At 36.1% G+C, this 25,099-nt stretch overlaps 1 protein-coding gene across 3 annotated transcripts in view; it reads left to right on the top strand.

Moving 5' to 3' along the window:
• Window positions 1–25,099, top strand: part of NME5 (NME/NM23 family member 5) — a 29,384-nt gene that overhangs the window by 3,371 nt on the left and 914 nt on the right. Inside the window, exons 3-5 of one of the 3 annotated variants that reach the window (XM_086411808.1) lie at window positions 3,366–3,571; window positions 4,239–4,339; window positions 11,206–11,324. In XM_086411808.1, coding sequence (XP_086267934.1) covers window positions 3,366–3,571; window positions 4,239–4,339; window positions 11,206–11,324 — 426 coding nt within the window. The remainder of the gene's footprint in view (window positions 1–3,365; window positions 3,572–4,238; window positions 4,340–11,205; window positions 11,325–25,099) is intronic. The other 2 variants (XM_086411809.1, XM_086411810.1) reach the window with 2 other exon arrangements.

Below are 25,099 nucleotides of genomic sequence, written 5' to 3'. Positions count from 1 at the left end.
CCTTCACATTGTTGTGCAACTGTCACCACTGACCATCTCTAGAACTTTTTCATCATCTCAAACTGACACTCTGTACCCTTTAAACACTAGCTTTGTGCTTAGCCCTCTCCCCAGTCCCTGGTAACACTATTCTACTTTCTGTCTCTATGACTTTGCTGTTCCAGGTGTCTCTTGTCAGTGGAATCATTTTTGTCCTATGTATTATACGCTTTAAAATAGGCTTTATTGTAGTTGAGAGTTCATTGAACTTGAGGCTTTCTTTTCCCGTCTAGGAAAAAACCTTCTAAAAAATGATGTGTTCATTTAGTAGGTGGCAGTCTTTCCTGTGTTACAACAAACTGTTGGTTCCTTTTTTTTTTTTTTATATTTAATTTATTTATTTGGCTATGCTGGGTCTTAGTTGTACCACTCAGGATCTTTAGTTGCTGCATGCAGGACCTTTTTTTTTTTTGGTGGGGGCCACAGCAAACTCTTGTGGCATGTGGGACCTAGTTCCTTGACCAGGGATTGAACCAAGGCCCCCTGAATTGGGAGTGCAGAGTCTTACCCACTGGACCAACCTCCTTTTCTGATATTAAGTTCACTTCTCTTTGTGAAAATGCTTTGTTTTGTTTTTTTGTTTATTTACTTATCTTTTGGCCATGGCTTGCAGGATCTTAGTTCCCTGACCAGGGATTGAATTCATGTCCTCTACAGTGAAAGCACAGCATCCTAACCACTGGACTGCCAGAGAATTATCTCATGAAAATACTAATATAAATTACAAAAAAGTTTATCTGATCTAATTTGGAAGCAATTGATGGAATCATTGATTCAGTATCAACTTTATTTTTTTTCAACTTTACTTTAAAATGAGGTCTCAGTTTTTAAAATAATGCTACATTAGCTGGCATACCTGCAAAAGATAGCTTCCCTTGCTTGTTAAGGGATATGTGGCAGTTAAGTGCTTACAGTGCAACAGATTTTTAACCCAGCAACAACAAAATTACTCAAACCAATAGGCATGAGAATCACAAATACAGGCATGTCTTAATTTTAAAATAATAGAATCAACGATTATACTAAATAAGTGCTGTTATCACTTCTCAGATTTCTTCTGTTTCTTGACTATATGAATTTTAATATGAAAACAGATGTCAGCACATTTTTTTTTTTTAATAGTACTAGATCTTCCCAGGTGGAGCTAGTGGTAAAGAACCTGCCTGCAGGATACGTAAGAGACTCGGGTTCGATCCCTGGGTCAGGACGATCCCTGGAGAAGGAAATGGCAGCCCACTCTAGTATTCTTGCCTGGAGAATCCTGTGGACAGAGGAGCCTGGAGGACTACAGCCCATGGGGTTGCAAAGAGTTGACATGACTAAAGTGACTTAGCAGGCTTCCATAACTGATCCTTGACTGTGAGAATGTTAGCTTTTGTCCAGTAGAGACTGTTCATAGCAGTATTGAACTACCTAGTAAGCATCTTTCCAGGCTTCTTGAACTGCGGCAGTTTAGATCCCTCTCTACAAACCAAGCAATTTTATCAAGTTTCTGAACCTGAAGACATAGGATAGTTTTGTGGGTTTTTTTTTTTTTTTTTTGGAAATACAAATTCTTTTATTCCAAGTGTTTAATGAGCAATAAATGTGAATCTTAGATAGCTGAATGATGGTAGATTTGTCGTTTCTGCCTGTGATTAGATTTGGTTTCTTTAAACAGCAATTTTGAACAGCAGTTGAGTAAGCAGGAAGTGACTTGTGAATGGAGTTAAAATAGAAAAATTGGAAGAATGACTGACTTGGCTTCTATGATTTTTTTAAATTTAATAATTCATATAGCTTCTCATTTGTGAAAGAAATTAATGTTTCTTTGTCTCAAACATTTCATTTTCTTTCAAATTAACAAGCTTAATGCTAACTACTTAAGCTCTTTCTGAATCAACATATTTATGGCAGAACCGGAATAAGTAAACAAGTGAAAAACTTGTTTACTGCGTCATGTTGCATACTACTTCAAAGTACCATAATGAGACCAGTTCTCTAAAATAATGTAGGAAAATTCACAAATAGGTAGGGAAAGATGAATTTGGAATATTCTAAAGTATTTTTTACTTTATACGAAGTATGTATTAACAAGGTATTGAAGATTGGCATGTTTTTACTTTAAGGAGGTAAGATTATTTTGTTATTAATGTTGTTGTTTTTTAGTCACTGAGTCATGTCTGACTTTTTTGTGACCCCAAGGCCTGTAGTCTGCCAGGCTCCTCTGTCCATGGGATTTCCCATACAATAATACAGGAGTGGGTTGCCATTTCCTTCTCCAGGAGATCTTCCTGACCCAGGGGTTGAACCTGTTTCTTCTGCGTTGGCAAGTGGATTCTTTATTGCTGAGCCACCATTAACATACCATAGGTTGAAGAAGGCTGCCAAACAAGAGTAGTTTTTCTTAAGTAATAATTCTTATTTACAGCCTACATTTAAAAAAAATTATTTAATTGAAGGCTAATTACTTTACAATATTGTAGTGGTTTTTGCCATACATTGACACGAATCAGCCATGGGTGTAAATGTGTTCCCCATCCTGAACCCCCCTCCTACCTCCCTCCCCATCCCATCCCTCAGGGTCATCCCTGTTCTGGCCCTGAGTTCCGTGTCTCATGCATCGAACCTGGACTGGCAATCTGTTTCACATATGGTAATATACATGTTTCAATGCTATTCTCTCAAATCATCCCACCCTTGCCTTCTCCCACATAGTCCAGAACAGAACAGTCTGTTCTTTACATCTGTGTCTCTTTTGCTGTCTCACATATAGGGACATTGTTACCATCTTTCTAAATTCCATATATATGTGTTAATATACTGTATTGGTGTTTTTCTTTCTGACTTCACTCTGTATGATAAGCTCCATCCACCTCATTAGAACTGATTCAAATGCATTCTTTTAAATAGCTGAATAATATTCCATTGTATATATGTACCACAGCTTTCTTATCCATTTGTCTGCTGATGGACAGCTAGGTTGCTTGCATGTCCTGGCTATTGTAAACGTGCTGCAATGAACATTGGGGTACACGTGTGTCTTTTGTGGTCAGATTGGTACTATTTCAAGTTATCAGTGACTTGGGAAAGTTGCTCAGTCGTGTCCAACTCTTTGCGATCACATGGACTATACATACAGCTCATGGAATTCTCCAGGCCAGAATACTGGAGTGGGTAGCTTTTCCCTTCTCCAGGGGATCTTCCCAACCCAGGGATTGAACCCAGGTCTCCTGCATTGCAGATGGATTCTTTACCAGCTGAGCTACAAGGGAAGCCCATTAGTGACTTAATGAGGTATTACTGAACTGTCAATAATGCTTTTGTTGACTTTGTTTCTCTTTTAGAGAAGAAAACTACATCTCAGCCCTGAGCACTGTAGTAACTTTTATGTGGAACAATATGGGAAAATGTTTTTCCCCAATTTAACAGCTTACATGAGTTCTGGACCACTTGTTGCCATGATATTAGCTAGATATAACGCCATCTCTTACTGGAAAGAACTCTTGGGACCAAGTAATAGCTTAGTAGCTAAGGAGACACACCCAGACAGGTAACTTTCCTAGAGGAGAAATGGAATCCAACTATGAAAATGAAAAATCTGATTTCATTGTAATAAGAATTTCCTTTAATTTGAAAGTTTTCCTGAATAACCTGATTTTTTTTTTTTTTTGGTGGTGATGCAGGGTTGGGTGGGGAAGGTTCATTCTGTGTTTTAACTACTTAAATGTGTACTTTAATATCAAATACCACAAAAGGTCTCAGAGAATGTTTGATTTATGGTTGACTAGCCTTATTTTCCTCTCATTCTTGAATTAAACTGCCACTGGTATAGGAATTTTCATGGGATAATTGGGATGGTATTTCGTAGAATGTTGGTAATAGAGATTAGAAACTCAGATTTTCAGCATTATCTTTAATGTTTAGAAACCAGAGGACATTGAGTTCTTGACACTTTTGAAAATACCATCGTTTTTTCACTTGTCACAAGATAACACCTTTCTTTCACCCAGATAACTATTTTTTCAGTATATCTCTCCTGCATATTTAAATATATTTGACCCTCATGTAGATAGATTTATGCTTAAAATCAAAATAGATTAAAACCTCCATGTGTGAGAAATGGAGATGCTTCTGTAAAATTTCTAATTAGAGTACACAAGTAAAATGTAAGGAAAGAATGTCAGATTGGGTGGTCATCATTTCTAACTTGCTTTCAGTCTGAGGGCGATTTATGGCACAGATGAGCTAAGAAATGCACTTCATGGAAGTAATGATTTTGCTGCAGCAGAAAGAGAAATTCGATTCATGTTTCCTGCAGGTGAGTTACAAATGAGTAATTAGTTAATTGCATTTACTTGTTTGCTTTCTCTCTCAATTTTGGAGATGTAGCTGGGAAGGAAGATAACAGGGTTTATCTCCAGTATATTCTGTCATATTTTCAAGTTGTAGTTACTTAACAATTTGAAGCCAAGAATAGAAAACTTAATGTTTTTCTCAGAATGAAATTGTGACCTCTAGGGAATCTTTTGAGAAGAGTTTACCTTTCTTTCCTTTATTTTGGACTGGGCATATCAAGGGTTTTTCTTCTTCTGTGTTATTATTCCTTTTAGTTATCCCTAAATGCATTAGTCGAATTTGTTACAAATGAAAAGAGACTCTTTGGCACTTTTGATGGATTTGCCATATTCTCTAATAACAGTTTACTGTTTATCTAACAAACACTCATGCTTTTATGAAATTTATAGTTCTCCATCCCCTTTTTTTTGTTTCTATCCTGTGAAGTTACAAGCTTTTTAGAAGTGGGTATAATGAGGAACAACACTGATATTCTTATTTTCAATAATATTTTTAGAGCAGAAAAGAAATTTGGTGATTTTCATTATATAGAAAAAAGCCAAAGCATTGGGCAGTTTTGAAAATTTTTTTGGCCTTTTTTTTCTTTCAGTAATTTAGACCTATTCCTCAGTATTTTTCTGCTAAAGATTTATTCAAAGAAAACTGAAAATTGTCTTGGAGATTTAAAAGTTCGGATTTTTGAACCAAAAACTGTTTTAAAGATACCTATACAAAAAAGAATTTGCTTACTACATACTTAATTCTTACTGTGACAGAAATTTCTGTCGTATCTATCCCCTTAAGGTATCTTTTTCTTTGGAGCTGTTTTTATTTTGGAATATTTACACAAAAGGAGATAGCATAGCAGCCATGAAATTAAAAGACGCTTGCTCTTTGGAAGAAAAGCTATGACCAATCTAGACAGCATATTAAAAAGCAGGGACATTACTTTGCCAACAAAGGTCCGTCTAGTCAAAGCTGTGGATTTTCCAGTAGTCATGTATGGATGTGATAGTTGGACCATAAAGAAGATTGAGTGCTGACAAATTGATGCTTTTAAACTGTGGTGCTGGAGAAGACTCTTGAGAGTTCCTTGGACTGCAAGGAGATCAAACCAGTCCATCCTAAAGGAAATCAGTCCTGAATATTCATTGGAAGGACTGAAGCTGAAGCTCCAGTACTTTGGCCACCTGTTGGGAAGAGCTGACTCATTAGAAAAGACCCCGATGCTGGGAAAGCAGGAGGAGAAGGGGATGACAGGACGAGATGGTTGAATGGCATCACTAACTCAATGGACATGAGTTTGAACAAACTTGGGGAGATGGTGAAGGATAGGGAAGCCTGGCGTGCTGCAGTCCATGGGGTCACAAAGAGTCAAACATGACTGAGTGAACAACAATGAAGATCACATAGTATAATAAGCCACTAATGAACCCATCATTCAGTTTCAATGATTTTGGTCTGTCTGCTTTTTAAAAAAAAAAATGGAAGTACAGTTGATTTAGACCAGTCTTGTTTCATCTATCACTCCTGCTTGTATTTCTCCTGCTTCTGTATTATTTGGGGGCACATCTTGAACATGAGATGTCTTTTTGATGTGGTAGATGTTTAGATTTTGTCCTACTAGTGAATTATACTTTTTCTCCTTAGCTTTTAACTAAAATAGAGTTAAAAACTCATTTATCTTAAGTGGAACAAATTTTTTAGAAGCCTGTCTTACTCATAGGGTTATATCCTTAGACTGTTAGTTTGTATTGCTTTTGATATTATTAATTAATTAATCCTCTTAGACATTTGAGAAGCAGCAGTTGTAGGATAGATATAAATGATTACCTACTACACCGTAGATCTCTTGCTATGAGAATGTGAAGTCCTTGAGAGAAGGTTTTTGGAGTTTGTGATATGAGCTCCTTCTTGCTTAGCAGTGAGGAACTATGTACAGAACCCTATACTATAAGTCACTAAAGCAAGTTACAAAGATATTCTAAGACATATTCCTAAATTCTTGAAAAAGCTAGTGCTCTTCCTTTTTAATAGGGATTGCTGATTCAAAGCTTTACTACATTCCATTCATTCAGTAAGTTTATTGAGTTATTGAGTTGTGCCAGAAATACAAAAATGAATAAGATATCCCTGCTCTGTCAAGATTTTATTTTAAAAGGCCAGAAAAATAAATATACAATGCAATGTATAACTTCTGCCATGAAAAAGCCTTTAAAAGTACAGTGAAAATTTATTTATGTGAGAAACGTGAAAGCACGTTTTAGTTTCTCATTAATTCATCCAACTCTGTTGTCAAAAATCAGTTGGCCATATATGTAAGTATCTACATTTAGATTCTCAGTTCTGCTTCATTGATCTTTATTGTCTGTTCTTATGTCAGTACCATACAGTCTTAATATTGTGGTTTCATAATAGCATTTTTTTCTTTTTTATATATCTGTATTTGTTCCAACTCTTAAGTGTGTGGCTTGAACACCACATTTCCACTCACAAAACTTGTTCTGAGTTATTTTTCAAATGGCTTTGCAACATGCCTAGGTAAGCTTATAATTTTGCTATTCTAAATATTATTTTTCTTTATAAACAATCCCTATATATGGATAGTGACTCCCATCAAGTTGGTTCAGTTTAACATACTAATTTCTAGGGTCCTGGCACATGCGGTACTATGACTGTAGGGGTTGGAAGGTTTAAAAAGTAGATCGCAGAAAATGAAAGTTGCTTTAATGAGTACTTTTCTTTTAAACATCAAGGTATATACTTCAGAACACTTTAGTGATGAGATTTGGTCCACTAAAGAATCTGCTTGATAGCTAAACACTTCAGATTGAGAAGTTAACACAGGTTACATACACGGTACAACAAACACTACTTCTGTCTGTTAAAATAAGCCAACATGACACTAGGAAAAAAAAGCTAGCTCTACTTCAGTGCCTAAAGTATCACACTTAATAGAAATCTTAACTTTCCCCTAAAGCAGTTGTCGTGCCATACGTGTTTTTAAATGCTAATAAAAATAAATATGTGAAAACATGTTATCAGAAGAAATGGAGATAGAGTGTTGAACACGTAACCACGTAATCCTCAGGCAGAGCTTAGTCTACTTCTTCCATATGAGAACGGTCATCATCTCCTTCCAAGGGCAACATCTCAGCTATGGCAGCACTGCTGTTGTCAGTAGTGGGGTAATTCTCGTGGATACCAAGACCAAATTTGATCATCCTGTAGACCCTGTTAGCATGGGTCTGGGGATCCTCCAGACCAAAGTCAAGATAGGAGAGCCACTTCATACAGTAGGATGACCTGGTCCTTCAAAGACTTGTCATTATTATCAGCCTTTTGCTTCAGGGTCTTGATGAGGAAATGGTCTGGGGTTTACCTCCAGGTGCTTCTTTGCTGCCAGGGCTTCCCTGGTGGCTCAGATGGTAAAGAGACTGCCTGCAATGCGGGAGACCTGGGTTTGATCCCTGGGTCGGGAAGACCCCCTGGAGAAGAAAATGGCAACCCACTCCAGTATTCTTGCCTGGAAAATCCTATGGTCAGAGGAGCCTGGAAGTCTACAGTCCATGGGGTTGCAAAGAGTCGGACACGACTGAGCAACTTTACTATCACTATGACCTGTTGTTGAGTTGTCTCTTAGGGTTTGAGCCTTCATGATTCTTTCCATGTTTGCTATCCAGCTGTACGTGCTCGTGACAATGCAGCACAGGGGTGTCACCAGTAGGTTTGATACAACCATCTCTTTTGCAGAGGGTTTGAAACTTTTTCTTTTCCTGTTTCTTATTTATTTTTGGCTGTGCTGAGTCTTTGTTATTGTGTAGGCTTTTCTTTACTTGCTGCAAGCGGGTCTGCTCTCTAGTTGCAGTGCATGGGCTTCTTATTGTAGTGGTTTTTCTTGTTGCAGAGTATGGGCTCTGCAGTGCATGGGCTTCAGTAGTTTCTGCATGTGAACTCAGTAGTTGGAGTTCCCAGGCTCCAGAGCACAGGCTTAGTATGGCACACGGGCTTAGTTGCTCTACAGCATGTGGGATCCTCCTGGACCAAGGATCAAACCCTTGTCTCCTGCACTGGCAGATGAATTCTTTACCACTGAGCCACTAGGGAGGCCCTCTTCCTATTTCTTTTTCTCCTCGTCTTCTGGAAGTTCCGGGCCCTCTTCAATGACTGACACTAAGGTCTCGCCCTCAAACTTCTTTAGCTTTTGCACACAGTACTCATCAAGTAGCAGTTCCAGAATCTGGGCCACACTATTACTGCTTGCGTGCCTGACCCCTTCAATCATTAAGTAGTCAAGTAACCGAGGACAGCACTTCTTCTTTTGTACCATAGCTCCAATTCATCAGTTCATCTCAGAGAAATATCAGTTCATCTCAGAGGTACCAAGCATAGATAGAGTCAATGTTCCCAGGAGGAATTCTGATATTATCTGAAGATCCAAGTTTCCCAGGCCTCAGGGTACCAGCCAGGCTTGGCCTCCCTTCCCCAGCAGCCAAGTGTCAGTTGTTCCTCATTAAAGGTTTTGAAATCAGGTTAGTGGAAAGTCTCCAAAATTCAAATAATAAGTAGCCAGAGACAAATAATAAATGATTTTCAAAAATAGAGAATCCAAAAATGAAGATGAACAATTTTATTCGCAATAGCATCAAAAACAATAAGATATTTAAGAATAAATTTAACAAAAGAAGTGCAATTCTTGTGCACTGAAGAGTACAAAACAAAATGTTGCTGAGAGAAATGAAAGAATATCTAAATAAATAGACATCCCCTTTTAGGGGCTTCCCTGCTGGCTCAGGTGGTAAAGAATCTGCCTGTGATGTGGGATACCTGGGTTCGATCCCTGAGTGAGGAAGGTCTCTTGGAAAAGGAAATAGCAATGCACTCCAGTTTTCTTGCCTGGAGAATTCCATGAACACAGGCGCCTGGCGGGCTACAATCTGTGTATTTGCAAAGAGTGGGACACAACCGAGCAACTAACACTTTCCTGGATCAGAAGAGTCAATATTGTCAAGATGACAGTTCACTCCAAATTGATGGATAAATTTAATGCAGTCCCTATCAAAGTCTATGCATGCTTTTATGTAGAAATTAACAAGTCAGTTCCAAAATGTATATGGAATTGTAAAGGATCTAGAAGAGCTAAGGCAATTTTGAAAGCGAAGAACGAAGTTGGAAGACTTCCACTAACCTGATTTCAACCTGTTATGAAACCACAGTAATTAAGGCTGTATGGTCCTGACTTAGGTATAGACATAAAGATCAATGAAGCAGGATTGAGAATCTAGAAGTAGATTCTTACATTTATGGCCAATTGATTTTCCATGAAAGTGCCTAGACAATTTGATGGGGAGAGGGTGATCTCTTCAACAAATGGTGCAAAGACAACTGGATATCCACATGCGAAAACAAAACCCAGTATAGACCCTTGCTTCACACCACACACAAATAGACCTAAACATAAGAGCTAAAAACTAAAAAAAAAAAAAAAAAAAAGAGCTAAAAACTAGCTTTGGTTTTTAGGAAGAGCACCTGCTTTTTCAAGGATTAGGAATATGTCCTAGAATATCTTTATAACTTGCTTTAGTGACCCATCATATAGGGTTTTGTATATCATTCCTGACTGACTGCTAAGCAAAAGGGAGCTCATATCACAAACTCCTCTAACTGGAAGAAAATATAGAAAATCATTATTACCTTGAGTTGAACAAAGAGTTCTTATATATGACATCACAAATACAATCTGTAAAATAAAATATTGATACATTGGACTACATCAAAATTCAAAGCTTTTCTTCTTTAAAAGTCGTCATTAAATGTATGAAAAGATAAATCATAGACTGGGAGAATATACTTGCAAATCATATATCAGATAAAGCACTTGTATCTAGAATATATTAATATAAAGAATTTTTACAACTCAATACAAACAACTGAATTAAAAACTGTGCAAAAGATTTGAATAGGCATTTCACAAAAGATAACAGGCTAATAAGTACATGAAAAAGTGCTCAGCATAATCAGTGAGGAAATGCAAATCGAAAGCACCATGAGATACCTTTGCTTATCCACTAGAATAGCTATGATCAATGGCAAGGATGTAGAGATACTGGGACCCTTTTTGTTTCTGGTAGAAAAATGTTTTTTGTTGTATTGCAAGTCTGGGTCACCTATAGTGTTCAAACAAAGCTGAAAAGACTAAAATTTCCTTAAATCTTAGATAGTTTATTTTACAATTGAAAAATAAGCAGCAATATTAATATATACCATCATAGAAATAGAATTTATATGTATATTCAATAGTTTATAAGAGAGCAAGAAGCATGTATTATTCACTTGTATCTGTGAAGTGAAGTGAAGTCGCTCAGTCGTGTCTGACTCTTTGCGACCCCATGGACTGTAGCCTACTATGCTCCTCTGTCCATGGGATTTTCCACTGTGCAAACTGCCTCCATTTTGTTGACAGGAGTTAATTTTTGTGATGAATTAATCTAGATTATATTTATTCTTTTAGCTTTTCATAACATTGTCCATTATATATTTACTGTTAAAAAATGGAAATGGAAATACAAAAAAAGAGATTATTGAAAACATAATCAGAATCTTATGTGTGAGCACTATCAATATATTGATGTATTTTTTGCTATTTGTATGAGTCTTATTTTTGTGTGTGTGTGATTGTGTTTTTGAACGAACTATTTGCTATGTATCTATTTCTGTTTACTTTTTTAAAAAAAGAAAAACCAAGTATTTCTCATGTCATTAAAATTTCTTTGAATGTGTCCTTTTTAATGACCGTATAATATTTCATCATTTATGTTAGCTTTAACGGGAATACATTTGTATTTGCAGTGATTGTTGAGCCCATTCCAGTTGGACAAGCTGCTAAGGACTATTTAAATTTGTATGTAACGCCAACTCTGCTTAAAGGACTCACAGAACTTTGTAAGCAAAAACCAGCAGATCCTTTTGTAAGAAGTCTTTTTATTCATACTAAAGAATACTGTCTATAGCTTTCAAAATTAAAATATTCTTTGAAATATATAGAAAGTCATTTAAAAAAGCTATTTTATATACATTTTAGATACTTTCTTTTGTATGACATTTGATTACAGTTGACCCTTGAGTAAGAGTAGGACTTAGGGGCACTGACCCTTTGCACAGTCAAAAGTCTGGCATACTAAGAGCTCCCATGTGCAACAACTAAGACCCAGTGCAGCCAAAATAAATAAATACTTTAAAAAATCTGGCATATAATTTATAGTAGGCCCTTGTATCCTCAGTTCCTCTGTATCTGTGATTTCTGCATCCTGTGGTCAGCCAGTTGTGGATTGTGTAATACTGTCATATTTACTATTGAAAAGTCTCCACGTAAGTGGACCCCCACAGTTCAAATCTCTGTTGCTCCAGGGTCAACTGTGCTTATTTTCTTGCTGTGTTTTGACTCTTAAAAAAAACATTCTAAGTACATTTTCAATCATTGCATCCTTTAATTGCTCAGCATTGTTTTTGTGTATAATTTATATAATCAAATGATAAAATTAGATATATACTTGAATTTTGTTAATCATTTTTATTTCTCGTGATATCTAAATTTTCTAAATAGAAGATATGTATTTATTCACATACTCGATGCCTCAACATTGCTCATTCAGGTGGAAGAACTGTTGAGTATGAGGATGTAGGATGATCATCCAGGGCCAACTGTCAGCCTGGATCCTTCCTTATAGATACTCCCGCCCATCTGAAGAGTCTTAGAGATAATCAGGGAAGGTTATTTTAATATCAGCCCTACCAAAATAATATGTCTGGCCTTTGTTAGAATTCTCAAAAGGAATCCTTTTTGGAAGACAAAAGATTTAATCTTTCCCACATGTTAACATTACCACTTTTACCAAAAAAAAAACATTGACACGTTATTTCTCTAATAATTCTCTTTCATTGTGAAAATAGTACTTTTTTAAATTTAGTAAGAAACCTGAAACTACTGAAAAACATAAAGAAGAGAAGAAAAAGATACTCATGGTTCCATTTCCTAAACATGGTCTTGAAGTCATCTTGCCTGGACTCAACTCTGATTCCAGACACCTAAATTAAAAGACGCTTACTCCTTGGAAGAAAAGTTATGACCAACCTAGATAGCATATTGAAAAGCAGAGACATTACTTTACCAACAAAGGTCCGTCTAGTCAAGGCTATGGTTTTACCAGTGGTCATGTATGGATGTGAGAGTTGGACTGTGAAGAAAGCTGAGCACCGAAGAATTGATGCTTTTGAACTGTGGTGCTGGAGAAGACTCTTGAGAGTCCCTCGGACTGCAAGGCGATCCGTCTAGTCAAGGCTGTGGTTTTTCCAGTGGTCATGTATGGATGTGAGAGTTGGACTGTGAAGAAAGCTGAGCACCGAAGAATTGATGCTTTTGAACTGTGGTGCTGGAGAAGACTCTTGAGAGTCCCTTGGACTGCAAGGCGATCCAACCAGTCCATTCTGAAGGAGATCAGCCCTGGATGTTCTTTGGAAGGAATGATACTAAAGCTGAAACTCCAGTACTTTGGCCACCTCATGCGAAGAGTTGACTCTTTGGAAAAGATTCTGATGCTGGGAGGGATTGGGGGCAGGAGGAAAAGGGGACGACAGAGAATGAGATGGCTGGATGGCATCACCGACTCGATGGATGTGAGTTTGAGTGAACTCTGGGAGATGGCGATGGACAGGGAGGCCTGGCGTGCTGCGATTCATGGGGTCGCAAAGAGTTGGACAGGACTGAGCGACTGAACTGAACTGAACCTCTCCCTGAGTCTCTTTATTCACATTAGTAAGATATAGATGAAAGAGGAGAGTGAAAGAGCTCGCTTAAAACTCAACATCCAAAAAATGAAGATCATGGCATCTGGTGCCATCACTTCATGGCAAATAGATGGGAAAAAATGGGAACAGGGGATTTTTATTTTATTGGGCTCCAAAATCACTGTAGATCTTAAGTGCAATCTTGCAATTAAAAGATGCTCCTTGGAAGAAGAGCTATGACAGATCCTTTTGTTTTTCAGTCACTCAGTTATGTCTGTTTGCAGTCCAATGAACTGCAGCATGCCAGGCTTCCGTGTCCTTCACTATCTCCCAGAGCTTGCTCAAACTCATGTCAGTGATGCCATCCAACCATCTCATCCTCTCTCGTCCCCTTCTCCTCCTGCCTTCAATCTTCCCCAGCATCAGGGTCTTTTCCTTTGAATCAGCTCTTCACATCAGGTGGCCAAAGTATTGGAGCTTCAGCTTCAGCATCAGTCCTTCAAATGAATATTCAGGACTGATTTCCTTTAGGAATGACTGGTTGGATCTCCTAGTAAGGAGTATCCAAGGGAAAAACAGTATCCAAGACAGTATCCAAGGGAAAAACCATAGCTTTGACTATATGGACTTTTGTTGGCAAAGTGATGTCTCTGCTTTTTAATATGCTGTCTAGGTTTGTCATTGCTTTTCTTCTAAGGAGCAAGCGGCCTTTAATTTCATGACTGCAGTCACCATCTGCAGTGATTTTGGAGCCCCCCAAAATAAAGCCTGTCACTGTTTCCATTGATTCCCCATCTATTTGCCATGAAGTGACAGGACCAGATGCCATGATCTTCATTTTTTTGAATGTTGAGTTTTAAGCCAGCTTTTTCATTCACCTCTTTCACCTTTATCAAGAGGCTCTTTAATTCTTCTTTGCTTTCTGTGATAAGGGTGGGTATCATCTGCATATCTGAGGTTATTGATATTTCTGGAACAGGTCAGTTTTCATCCAAATCCCAAAGAAGGGCCAAAGAATGTTCAAACTACCACAAAATTGCACTCATTTCACATGCTAGTAGAGTAATGCTCAAAATCCTTCAAGCTAGGCTTCAACAGTATGTGAACTGAGAACTTCCAGATGTACAAGCTAGATTTAGAAAAGGCAGAGGAACCAGAGATCAGAGTGCCAAAATCATAGAAAAAGCTAGAGAATTCCAGAAAAACATCTGCTTCATTCACTATGCTAAAGCCTTTGACTGTGTAGACTGTGGAAAATTCTTAAAGAGATGGGAATACTAGACCACCTTACCTGCCTCCTGCGAAACCTGTATGCAGGTCAAGAAGCAACAGTTAGAACCAGACATGGAACAACGGACTGGTTCCAAATTGGGAAAGGAGAATGTCAAGGCTGTATATTGTCACCATGCTTATTTAACTTATATGCAGAGTGCATAATGCAAAATGCTGGGCTGAATGAAGCACAAGCTGGAATCAAGATTCCTGGGAGAAATATCATTAACCTCAGATATGACAAACCTAGACAGCATATTAAAAAGCATAGATATCACTTTGCCAACAAAGGTCTGTATAGTCAAAGCTATGGTTTTTCCAGTGGTTGTGAATGGATGTGAGAGCTGGACAGTAAAAAAGGCTGAGTACCGAAGAATTGATGCTTCTGAATTGTAATGCTGGAGAAGACTCTTGAGAGTCCCTTGGACAGCAAATAAATCAAACCAGTCAATCCTAAAGGAAATCAACCCTGAATATTCATTGGAAGGACTGATGCTGAAGCTGAAGCTCCAAAACTTTGGCCACCTGATGGGAAGAGCTGACTCATTGGAAAAGACCCTGATGCTGGGAAAGACTAAAGCAGGAGGAGAAGGAGGTGACAGAGGATGAGATGGTTGGATGGCATCACTGACTCAATGGACATGAGTTTGAGCAAACTCCAGGAGATGGTGAAGGACAGGGAAAGCTGGTGTGCTGCAGTCCATGGCGTCGCAAAGAATCAGACATGATTTGGCACCTGAACAACAAGAACAGGATATAAATATATTAGTACCTACCTAGCTAGCATGGATATTATTAGGATTAAATGTATTAGTGCATGTAAAATTCTTCACATGCCATGTATGTAGGTGCTCAAATGTTAGCTGCTGCTATTACTGGTTTTGTTTTTGGACTTTTTTAAAAAAGTCTGTATTTATATAGAAACTAATTCAGTTCTCTTTTTTTTCTTTGCTCAGGTTTTGTTTTTTTATATCACTATATGTAAACATATCCCATAAATATTGCTGTATTTAAGTGTATGTTTTTATTTGTTGTTTTTTTAATTTTTTTAAGTGTATGTTTTATAGAGTTTATTTTAATAGTTACATATTTCTTTTGTTATCTTTACCATTCTTCTGCTGTTTGTTTGCTGTTGTAAATATTGTAACAGTAAACATCTCTCGAGTATAAAGCTTTTCACACATTGAGATTATTTCATTATTTGATCTCTTTGGAAAGAGATCAAAAAGTTAAATTATAATTTGAAACATGAAATTAAAAAAATTTTTTTGACCCTTAAAGAACTTACATTTTTTAAACTGTTTAATTTTTTAATAAGCAATGTCTGAATATGGTATAAAGTTTAAAAGTTCCAAAAGGATATATAGTGAAATATATACTCTCCTTTACATTCCTCTTCCTCAGCCACCCAGTTGTTCCTTGGAGTTGATCATTGTTACCAGCCTTTAGTATATCCTTTCAGTGAAAATCTATATATGTATATAAACATATCATTTTAGATGTACTAAAAAACACAGATACAAATGCTAGTTACTAAAAATAGTTTTTGATAACTTTTTACCTTATTTACTTTATATTGTAAATTATTAAATAGCATTATAAACGAAATTGCCCCATTTTGAAAGAACAGTTTATGGCAATCTGTATTATGGATTTGTACAATTTTTTTTGGGGGGGGGGGCAGGGCATGTGACTTGTGGTATCTTCATTCTCCAACCAGGAATCGAACCCTTGCCCCCTGCAGTAGAAAGGCAGGGTGCTAACCCCTGGACTACCAGGGGATTCTCTACAATTTATTAATTAGTCACATATAGATGGTTGTTTAGTTTGCTTCCACTCCTTGCTCGTTATAAACTGCTCCAGTGAATATCTTTATTCATCAGCATACCATATATCTATAGAATAAATTTCTACAAATGAAATACTGAGTAAAAAAGAATGTTATTTTGATGTTTTTGATATGTGTATTTTTACTTTGGATAAATATTGGCAAATTGCCTTTTGTAGTGAAAGTATGGGAACTTCCTAGGTAGCATTAGAGGTTAAGAACCCGTGTGCTGATGCAGGAGACATAAATGATGTGGGATTGATCCCTGGGTGGGGCATATCCCCTGGAGGAGGGCATGGCAACCCACTCTAGTATTCTTGGTCTGGAGAATCCCATGGATATAGGTGCCTTGTAGGCTACGGTCCATAGGGTCACACAGAGTTGGACACATCTTTAGCAGCTTAGCACAGCACAGCACAATCAAAGTGTGAAAGTGTTAGTGGCTCAGTTGTGTCCGACTCTTTGCGATCCCATGGGCTGTAGCCTGTCAATCTCCTTTGTCCATGGAATTCTCTAGGCAAGAATACTGGAGTAGGTAGCCATTCCCTTCTCCAGGGGATCTTCCCAACCCGGGGATCAAACGCAGGTCTCCTGCATTGTAAGTGGATTCTTTACAGCCTAAGCCACCATAGTTGTACCATTTTATACTCCGATGAAAATTGAATGAGAGTGCCTGATGTTTTTTCAAGCTTGGTGGGTTTTTTTTTTAACCAATGTAATAGGTGAAAAATGTATCTCATAACTTAATTTATATTTCTTTTGTTATGAGTGAGTTTGAGTATCTTTTATATACGCTGCTTAGAGCCATTTGCATTTCCTTTTCTATGAAATTCCTCATACCCTTAATCCATTTGCCAGGGCTCAGTTATCTAGTATTTTCTTTATTGTATTGGTACTCTATATGTTTAAAAAAATCAACCTTTTGTTGATTAGTAGATTTTAATAGATTTCTGTAGTTTATCACTGTCTTTTTTGACTATTTTCATGATATATTTTAATTTTTATGTAGCTGTATTTATTGAGCTCTTTTATGGCTTGGGTTTCTGTCATATTTGAAGGTTTTCTGTTTCAAGATCATAAATAACATTCTCTCATGCTGCCTTGTAGTACATTTTTCATGAAGAATTTTTTTTATGTGGACCATTTTTTAAAGTCTTTATTGAATTTGTTATAATGTTGCTTCTTTAAGGGAAAGCTTTCTTAAAAATAATTTTATTTATTTATTTATTTTTGGCTGTACTTGTTCTTCATTGATGCACAAGGGCTTTCTTTAGTTGTGGTGGCCAGGGGCTACTCTCTAGTTGCAGTGCATAGGCTTCTCATTGCAGTGGCTTCTCTTGTTGCAGAGCACAGGCTTTAGGGCGCATGACCTTACGTAGTTGTGGTTCCCGGGCTCTAGAGCACAGGTTCAATAGTTGTGACACACTTCTTCCTGGACCAGGGATCAAACCCGTGTCTCCTGCATTGGCAGGAGCATATTCTTTACTATTGAGCCACCAGGGAAGCCCACTTCTGTTCTTTATGTTTGTTTTCTTTTTGTCCACGTGTCATATGGGATCTTAGCTCCCTGACCAGGGATTGAACTCACATCCCTTGCACTGAAAGGCAAAGTCTTAACCAGGGGACTGCCAGGAAAGTCCCCTTCTAATACACTGTAATATTATATTTCCTCCCACCCCCCATGGATATGTCTTTGATCGTCTGGAATTTTTTTGTTGTTGTTGTTACAGGAAGTAAGGTAGATGCCACATTTTATTTAATTTTCCATTTGGTTACTCAGTTGACCCAAACCATTTATTGATGGTTTGTTTTTATTGTAGATTTAAGATAGTTGTTGTTTTTATTGTAGATTTTTTTTCTTGTAGATTTAAGAATCTGCTGTTAATATATACTAAGTTCTTGTATGCATTTTGTGGGTTTATTTCTATTTTGGTGAGTTGGTTTATTTCATTTATATATGTCTGTTCATTTGTAAGTACCATACTGCTTTAAGTATTATAGGTTTGTAATATATTTCAAAATCAGATAGTTCTAAATCTTTCTATTACTCTTCTTTTTCAGAATTTTATTGATTTTTTTGCATTATTATTTCTAATACAAATATTTTCAGTCACAATACATACTGTCATATTGCTTCCTTAAAGGGCAATCCCAAGGTACACTGTGATTACCAATGTATAATTTTCGTTTCACTTCATCCATATAAGTCTTAGATGTAAGTTAAAAACACTGGGGTGGGGATTGGACTCACTTAATAAGAGACAAAATAAATGAAAGATGAGAATTCAATTGCTTTAACTTTATATATATATATATATATATGTATACTGGTAAAGTTAAACATTTTCTCCTATGTTTAATTGTATTTCCTCCTTTGTGAATTATCTATTTTTCTTTAGATCCACTTATCTGTTGGAGTTTTGTAAGAATTCCTTTTTCCATTACTGAATTATAACTAATCTACAATACTGTGTTAGTTCCAGGTGCATGACATAGTAATTTGATACTTCTTTATATTGCAAAATGTTCAATATGATAAATCTAGTTGTCATCTGTCACCATAAAATGTATTGTATTGTTATTATTATTTACTATATTCCCCATTCTCCTGTACATTTAATTCCTGTGACTTGTTTATTTTGTACCTGGAAGTTTGTACCTCTTAATATCCCTTACCGCTTTTACTCATTACTTACCTGCCTTCCCTCTGGCAACTGCCTATTTGTTTTCTGTATCTGTGACTCTGTTTCTGTTTTGTTTATTCATTTGTTTTAGTATTTATATTCCACTTATAAGTGAAATTATGTAGTATATATCTTTCTCTGACTTATTTCACACAGCACAATACCTTCTAGATTTATCCATGTTGTTGCAAATGGAGAATTTTCTTTTCTATTGAGTAATATTCCAGTATGTATGTGTATGTGTATGTATATGTCACATCTTTTTAACCTGTTCATCTGTTGACTTAGGTTGCTTCCATATCTTGGCTATTGTAAAAATGCTCAGTGAACATAAGGGTGCATATATCTTTTCAAATTAGTGTATTTGTTTTCTTCAGAAAAAGACCAGGAAGCAGACTTGCTGGATCATATGGTAGTTCTGATTTTAATTGTTTTTTTTTTTTTTTTTTCAGTTCTACCAGGTTATTGCTACAACCCATCACCCTCCACCCTCATGCACACGTGCTCAGTCATGTAACCCCATGGACTGCAGCCTGCCAAGCTCCTCTGTCCATGGACTTTTCCAGGCAAGAATACTGGAGTGGGTTACCATTTCCTTCTCCTGATTTTAATTTTTTGAGGAGCCTATTACTTTCTTTGCTGGCCATATCAACTTAAATTACAACCAGCAGTGCATGAGGTTACCTTTTTTCACATCCTTGCCAACATTTGTTATTTGTGTTTTTTAAAAAATTAATTATTTTTTTTGGTCTTCATTGCTGTTCGTGGGCTTTCTCTAGTTGCAGTGAATGAGGGCTACTCTTCATTGCACTACGCAGGCTTCTCGTGGCAGTGACTTCTTTTGCTTTAGAGCATGGACTCTAGGGAGCTCAGTAGCTCAGGGCCTCAATAGTTGCAGCATGTGGGCCCTAGAGAATGGGTTCAGTAGTTGTGACTCATGGGTTCAGTTGCTCCAGGACATGTGTAATCTTCCTGGACCAGGAATTGAATGGGTGTCCCCTACATTGGCAGGTGAATTCTTTTTTTCCTCCATTTTTTTTGTTTGTTTTGTTTCTTTCTTTTTTTTTTTTAACTGTTATTTTTTCTGTTTTGTTTTTCTCATTTTTAAAAAAATCTTTTTTATTAATTTTTTTCAAACCCTTGTGTCAAGGGCTGATTTTCGATAGATAGCAGCGAGGGAGCTGGTGCTATGTATGAAACCCTGATAGCAGGTGAATTCTTAACCACTGGACCACCAGGCAAGTCCTATTTGTGTTCTTTTTGATGATAGCCATTCTGATTGATGTGAAGTGATAACTCATTGTGGTTTTAATTTGCATTTCCCTGATGGTTAGTGATGTTGTGTCTGTTGGCCATCTGTCTTCTTTGGAAGAATATCTATTCAGGTTCTCTGCCCATTTTTAAATTCAGTTTTTGTTTTTATGATGTTGAGGTGTATGAGTTCTTTGTATATACTGAATATTAATTTCTTATCAGATATATTGTTTGCAGATATCTTCTCCCATTCAGTAGGCTGCCTTTTCATTTCATTGATAGTTTCCTTCGCTGTGCAAAAGCTTTTTGTTTTATGTGATCTCATTTGGATTTTTTTGCTTTTGCTTCCCTTGCCTGAGGAAGTTAGTTAGTTAGTTAAGTTGCTCAGTCGTGTCTGACTCTCTGCGACCCCATGGACTGTAGCCTAACAGGCTCCTCTGTCCATGGGATTTTCCAGGCAATAGTACTGGAGTGGATTGCCATTTCCTTCTCCAGGGGATCTTCCTGACCCAGGGATCGAACCCTGGTCTCCCACATTGTAGACAGATGCTTAACCGTCTGAGCCACCAGGGAAGTCTTGCCTGAGGAAAAATACATCCAAAAATATATTGCTAATAATACAATATTGTGAGTTAACTATATTTCAAGGACTATTTTTAAAAATATATTACTAAGACTGATTTCAAAATTGCATACTGCATGTGTTTTCTTCTAGGAATTTTATGGTTTCCTCTCTGCAGTTAAGTCTTTATCCATCTTTCACTTGTTTTTGTATATAGTGTGAGAGAGTAGTTCAGTTTAATTCTTTTGCATGTAGCTATTTAATTTTCCTAAAACCATTTATTGAAGAGATTGTCTTTTCCCCACTGTATTTCCTGTCTTCTTTGGCATAAGTTAATTGACCATATAAATGTGGTTTCATTTCTGGTTCTCTATTTTCTGTTGATCTATGTGTCCGTTTTTATGCCAGTAGCATACTGCTTTGGTTACTATAGCTCTGTAGTATAGTTTAAAATCAGGGTGTGTGATACCCCTAGCTTTGTTCTTGTTTCTCAAGATCATTTTGGCTATTGAATATCTTTTGTGTTTCCGTACAAGTTTTGGAATTATTTGTTCTAGTTCTGTGGAAAATGCTATGGTTATTTTGATAGGGATTGCATTAAATCTTGTGGTTAGTATGGTTATTTTAACAATAGTAATTCTTCTAATTCATGAATGTAACATATTTTTCCATTTGTTTGTTTTTCAGTTTCATCAGTGTAGTAACAGTTTTCTTAGTACAGGTCTTTTACCTCCTTAGTTAGATTTATTCTTAGGTATTTTTTTAATGCAATTGTAAATGTGATTGATTTCTTAATTTCTCTTTTTGTTGATAGTGTATAGAAACAACACATTTCTGTATTAAATTTGTTCTGTGCAACTTCACTGAGTTTATTAGTTCTAACAGTTTTTTGGTGCTGTCTTTAAGGTTTTCTCTGTATATCATGTCATCTTCAAATTGTGACAGTTTTACTTCTTCCTTTCCTGTTCCGATTTCTTTTATTTTTTTAATTAATTAATTTTTTCTGATTGCTGTGGCTAGGACTTTTAACACTATGCTGAATAAAAGTGGAAAAAGTGGACATGATGTTACTGTGGGCTAGTCATATATGATCTTTATTATGTTGAGGTATCGTCCCTTTATACTCACTTTGCTGAGAATTTTTATTGTAAATGGATGTTGCATTTTGTCAAAAGCTTTTTCTTCATCTGTTAAGATGACTGTGTGATTTTTATACTTCAGAATGTGATGTATTATATTGATTTGCAGAAATTGAACCATCCTTACAGCCTTGGAATAAGTCCCACTTGATCATGGTGTATGATTCTTTTAATGTATAGAATTCAGTTTTCTTTGAGGATTTTTGCTGCTATGCTTATCAGTGATACTGACCTATAATTTTCTTTTCTGGTGTTGTTTTGTCTAGTTTTGGTGTCAAGGTAATCTTGGCCTCATAGAATGAGCTTGGAAGCATTTTTTTCCTCTTCAGTTTTTTGGAATAGTTTGAGAAGGATAGGTGTAAGAATTCTTTATGTATTGGTTATATCAAGCTTGTTCTATTAGCTGCAAAAATATTTCCCTTTTTGTTTAACTTCTAATTTTGACTTTTACATAATATTCAGTAAGTCAAACCTTAATTTTTTTTCTTATTGTGAGTTTTACTTTATCATCTAAGTTTAGAAAGTTCTATTCCATTGAAGGTTTTGCTAAATATTCACTTTCATTTTCTTCTATTAATAGTTTTTTTCATTTTTAACTTTGCTATGTCTCTGGAATTTACTTTTATATATATCACAAAATGAAGATCTAAATTGATTTTTTTTCTGATCAGTTGTTCTTGTACATTGATTTATAAGGCCACATTTGTCACATATAAAATTCTGTTTGTGAGCATGTATTCCATTATGTTGAGCTGTATGTTCTGATAACAGTACCACAATAAACAATTGTTTTTAACATTATTTTCAATACTTCTATATATACTTAACAATTTTTTTGTTTTTTTTTGGTGGTACATATAAGATAAACTTTATCATTTTAACCATTTTCAAGTGTACAGTTCAGTGGCATTAATTATAATCACAGTTGTGTATAGCCATCATGACTACCTATTTCCAAAACTTTCATCACCCTAAACAGAAACTCTGTAACCATTAAGTGATAACTCCCCATTATCTCCTTCTGCCACCCTTTAGTAACCTCTATTCTTTCTGTCTCCATGAATTTGTCTATTCTAGATATTTTACCTAAGTTACGTATAAGAATTATATTGGTTTTTTTGTGTGTCTGACTTACGTCACTTGTCATAATGCTTTTGAAGTTCATGTAGTAGCATGTACTAGAATTTTATCCCTTTTATAGTTGAATAATATTTGATGATATATATATATTATTTATCCATTCATCTGTTGATAGATACTTAGATTGTTTCTCCCTACTGGCTATTGTACATAATGTTGCAGTGAACACTGGTGTATCTGTTTGAGTACCTGTTTTCATTTCTTTGAAGTATGTACTTAAGAGTGAATTTTCTGGGTCATATGATCATTCTGAGTTTAACTTATTGAGTAACCACTAAGTTATTTCTCACAGCAGCTGCACCCGTTTACATTCCCACTAGCAATGCATGAGTGTTCCAGTTTCTCCATGTCCTGGCCAACACTTGTTCTTTTCCTTTTTTTTTTTTAATAATTGTAACCATCTTATTAGATGTGAAATGGCCTGTCATTGTGGCTTTGGTTTGCATTTCCCTAATGACAAATGATGTTGACCCTCTTTTCAAGTGTTTACTGGCCATTTGTATATTTTCTTCAGAGAAATGTCTGTTCATATTCATATTCTTTGCTCATTTTTAATTGTTTTTGTGGTTGAGTTGCAGGAGTTCTTTATATGTTATAGATTTTAAATATTTATATGATTTGCAAATATATGTTCGCTTTCTATAGGTTGTCCTTTCACTTTAAAAAATAATAATTTTATTTATTATTTTTGGATCTTCTTTGCTGTGTGGGCTTTTTTCTAGTAGCAAGAGGGGGCTACTCTCTAGTTTCAGTACAAGGGCTTCTCATTGCGATGGCTTATCTTGTCTAGGCACCATGCCCTAGGGTGCTCGGGCTTCAGTAGTCGTGGCACGTGGACTTAGTAATTGCAGTTCCCAGGCTCTGGAGCACAGGCTCAATAGTTGTGGCACACAGGCTTAGTTGTTTCATAGCATGTGGCATCATCCCAGATCAGGGATCGAACCCATGTCTCCTGCACTGGCAGGCCGATTCTTCACTTTGAGCCACTAGGGGAAGCCCCATGTCCTTTCACTTTGTTGATAATGTCCTTTGATACATGAAAGTTGTGAATATTTGATAAACTCTAATTTACCTTTTTTTTTTTTGCTTATGCTTATGGTGTCATATCTAAGAATCTATTGCCAAATTCAAGGTCATAAAGATTTATTCCTTTATTTTCTTCTAAGATTTTAATGAGTTTAACTCTTATATTTATGTTATTGATAAACTTTGAGTTAATTTTTTATAGTAAGTGAGATAGGGGTCAACTTCATTTTTTGCCTATGGAAATCCAGTTTCTAAGTACCATATGTTGAGGAGACTGTATCTTCTCCATTGAATGGGCTTGGAACCATTGTCAAAAATCTGTTGATTATATATATGGGTTTATTTCTGACTCTCAATTCTATTCCATTGATCTGTATGTATATCTATATACCTCATTGTCTTGATCACTGTACCTTTATAGAAGATTTTAAAATTGGGAAGAACAAAATTGGAAAATTCTTCAATTGGATTTCTTTCATGACTTTTTTAGCTATTTGGAGCTCCTTGAAATTCTATATGAATTTAAGGATTGATTTTTCCATTTCTGCAAAAACAGCAGTTGGAAATTTGATGCGAATTGTGTTGAATCTGTAGATCACTATGAGTAGCATTGACATCTTAGCATCTTAACATTATTAAATCTTTCTATCCATGAACATGAGAGGTCTTATCATTTATTTAGATCTTTTCAGTTTCTTTCAGCAATGTTTTATGATTTTCAGGACACAGGTTGGTTAATTTATCCTAGATATTTTTTCAAGGCTATTATAAATGAAAGTGATTTCTTAATTTCCTTTTTGAATCATTCATTGTTGATATGTAGAAACACAACTGATTTTGTGTATTGATCTTGTAACCTGCAACTTTGCCATATTCATTTATTGGCTCTAGTAGCTTTCTTAGATTCTTTGGAATTTTTTATACAGGCATACCATGGAGATGTTGCCAGTTAGGTTCCAGACCATGACAGTTAAGCAAGTATTGCAGTAAAGCAAGTCATACAAGTTTTTTGGTTTCCCCATGCATATATAAAAGGGTTACACTATTCTGTAGT

Source organism: Bos grunniens, chromosome 7, assembly GCF_055505025.1.
Source record: "Bos grunniens cultivar Pamir isolate PY7600 chromosome 7, Bosgru_T2T1.0, whole genome shotgun sequence".
In the NCBI taxonomy this organism is placed as follows: Eukaryota; Metazoa; Chordata; class Mammalia; order Artiodactyla; family Bovidae; genus Bos; species Bos grunniens.
This window is presented reverse-complemented; position numbering and strand designations above follow the sequence as displayed.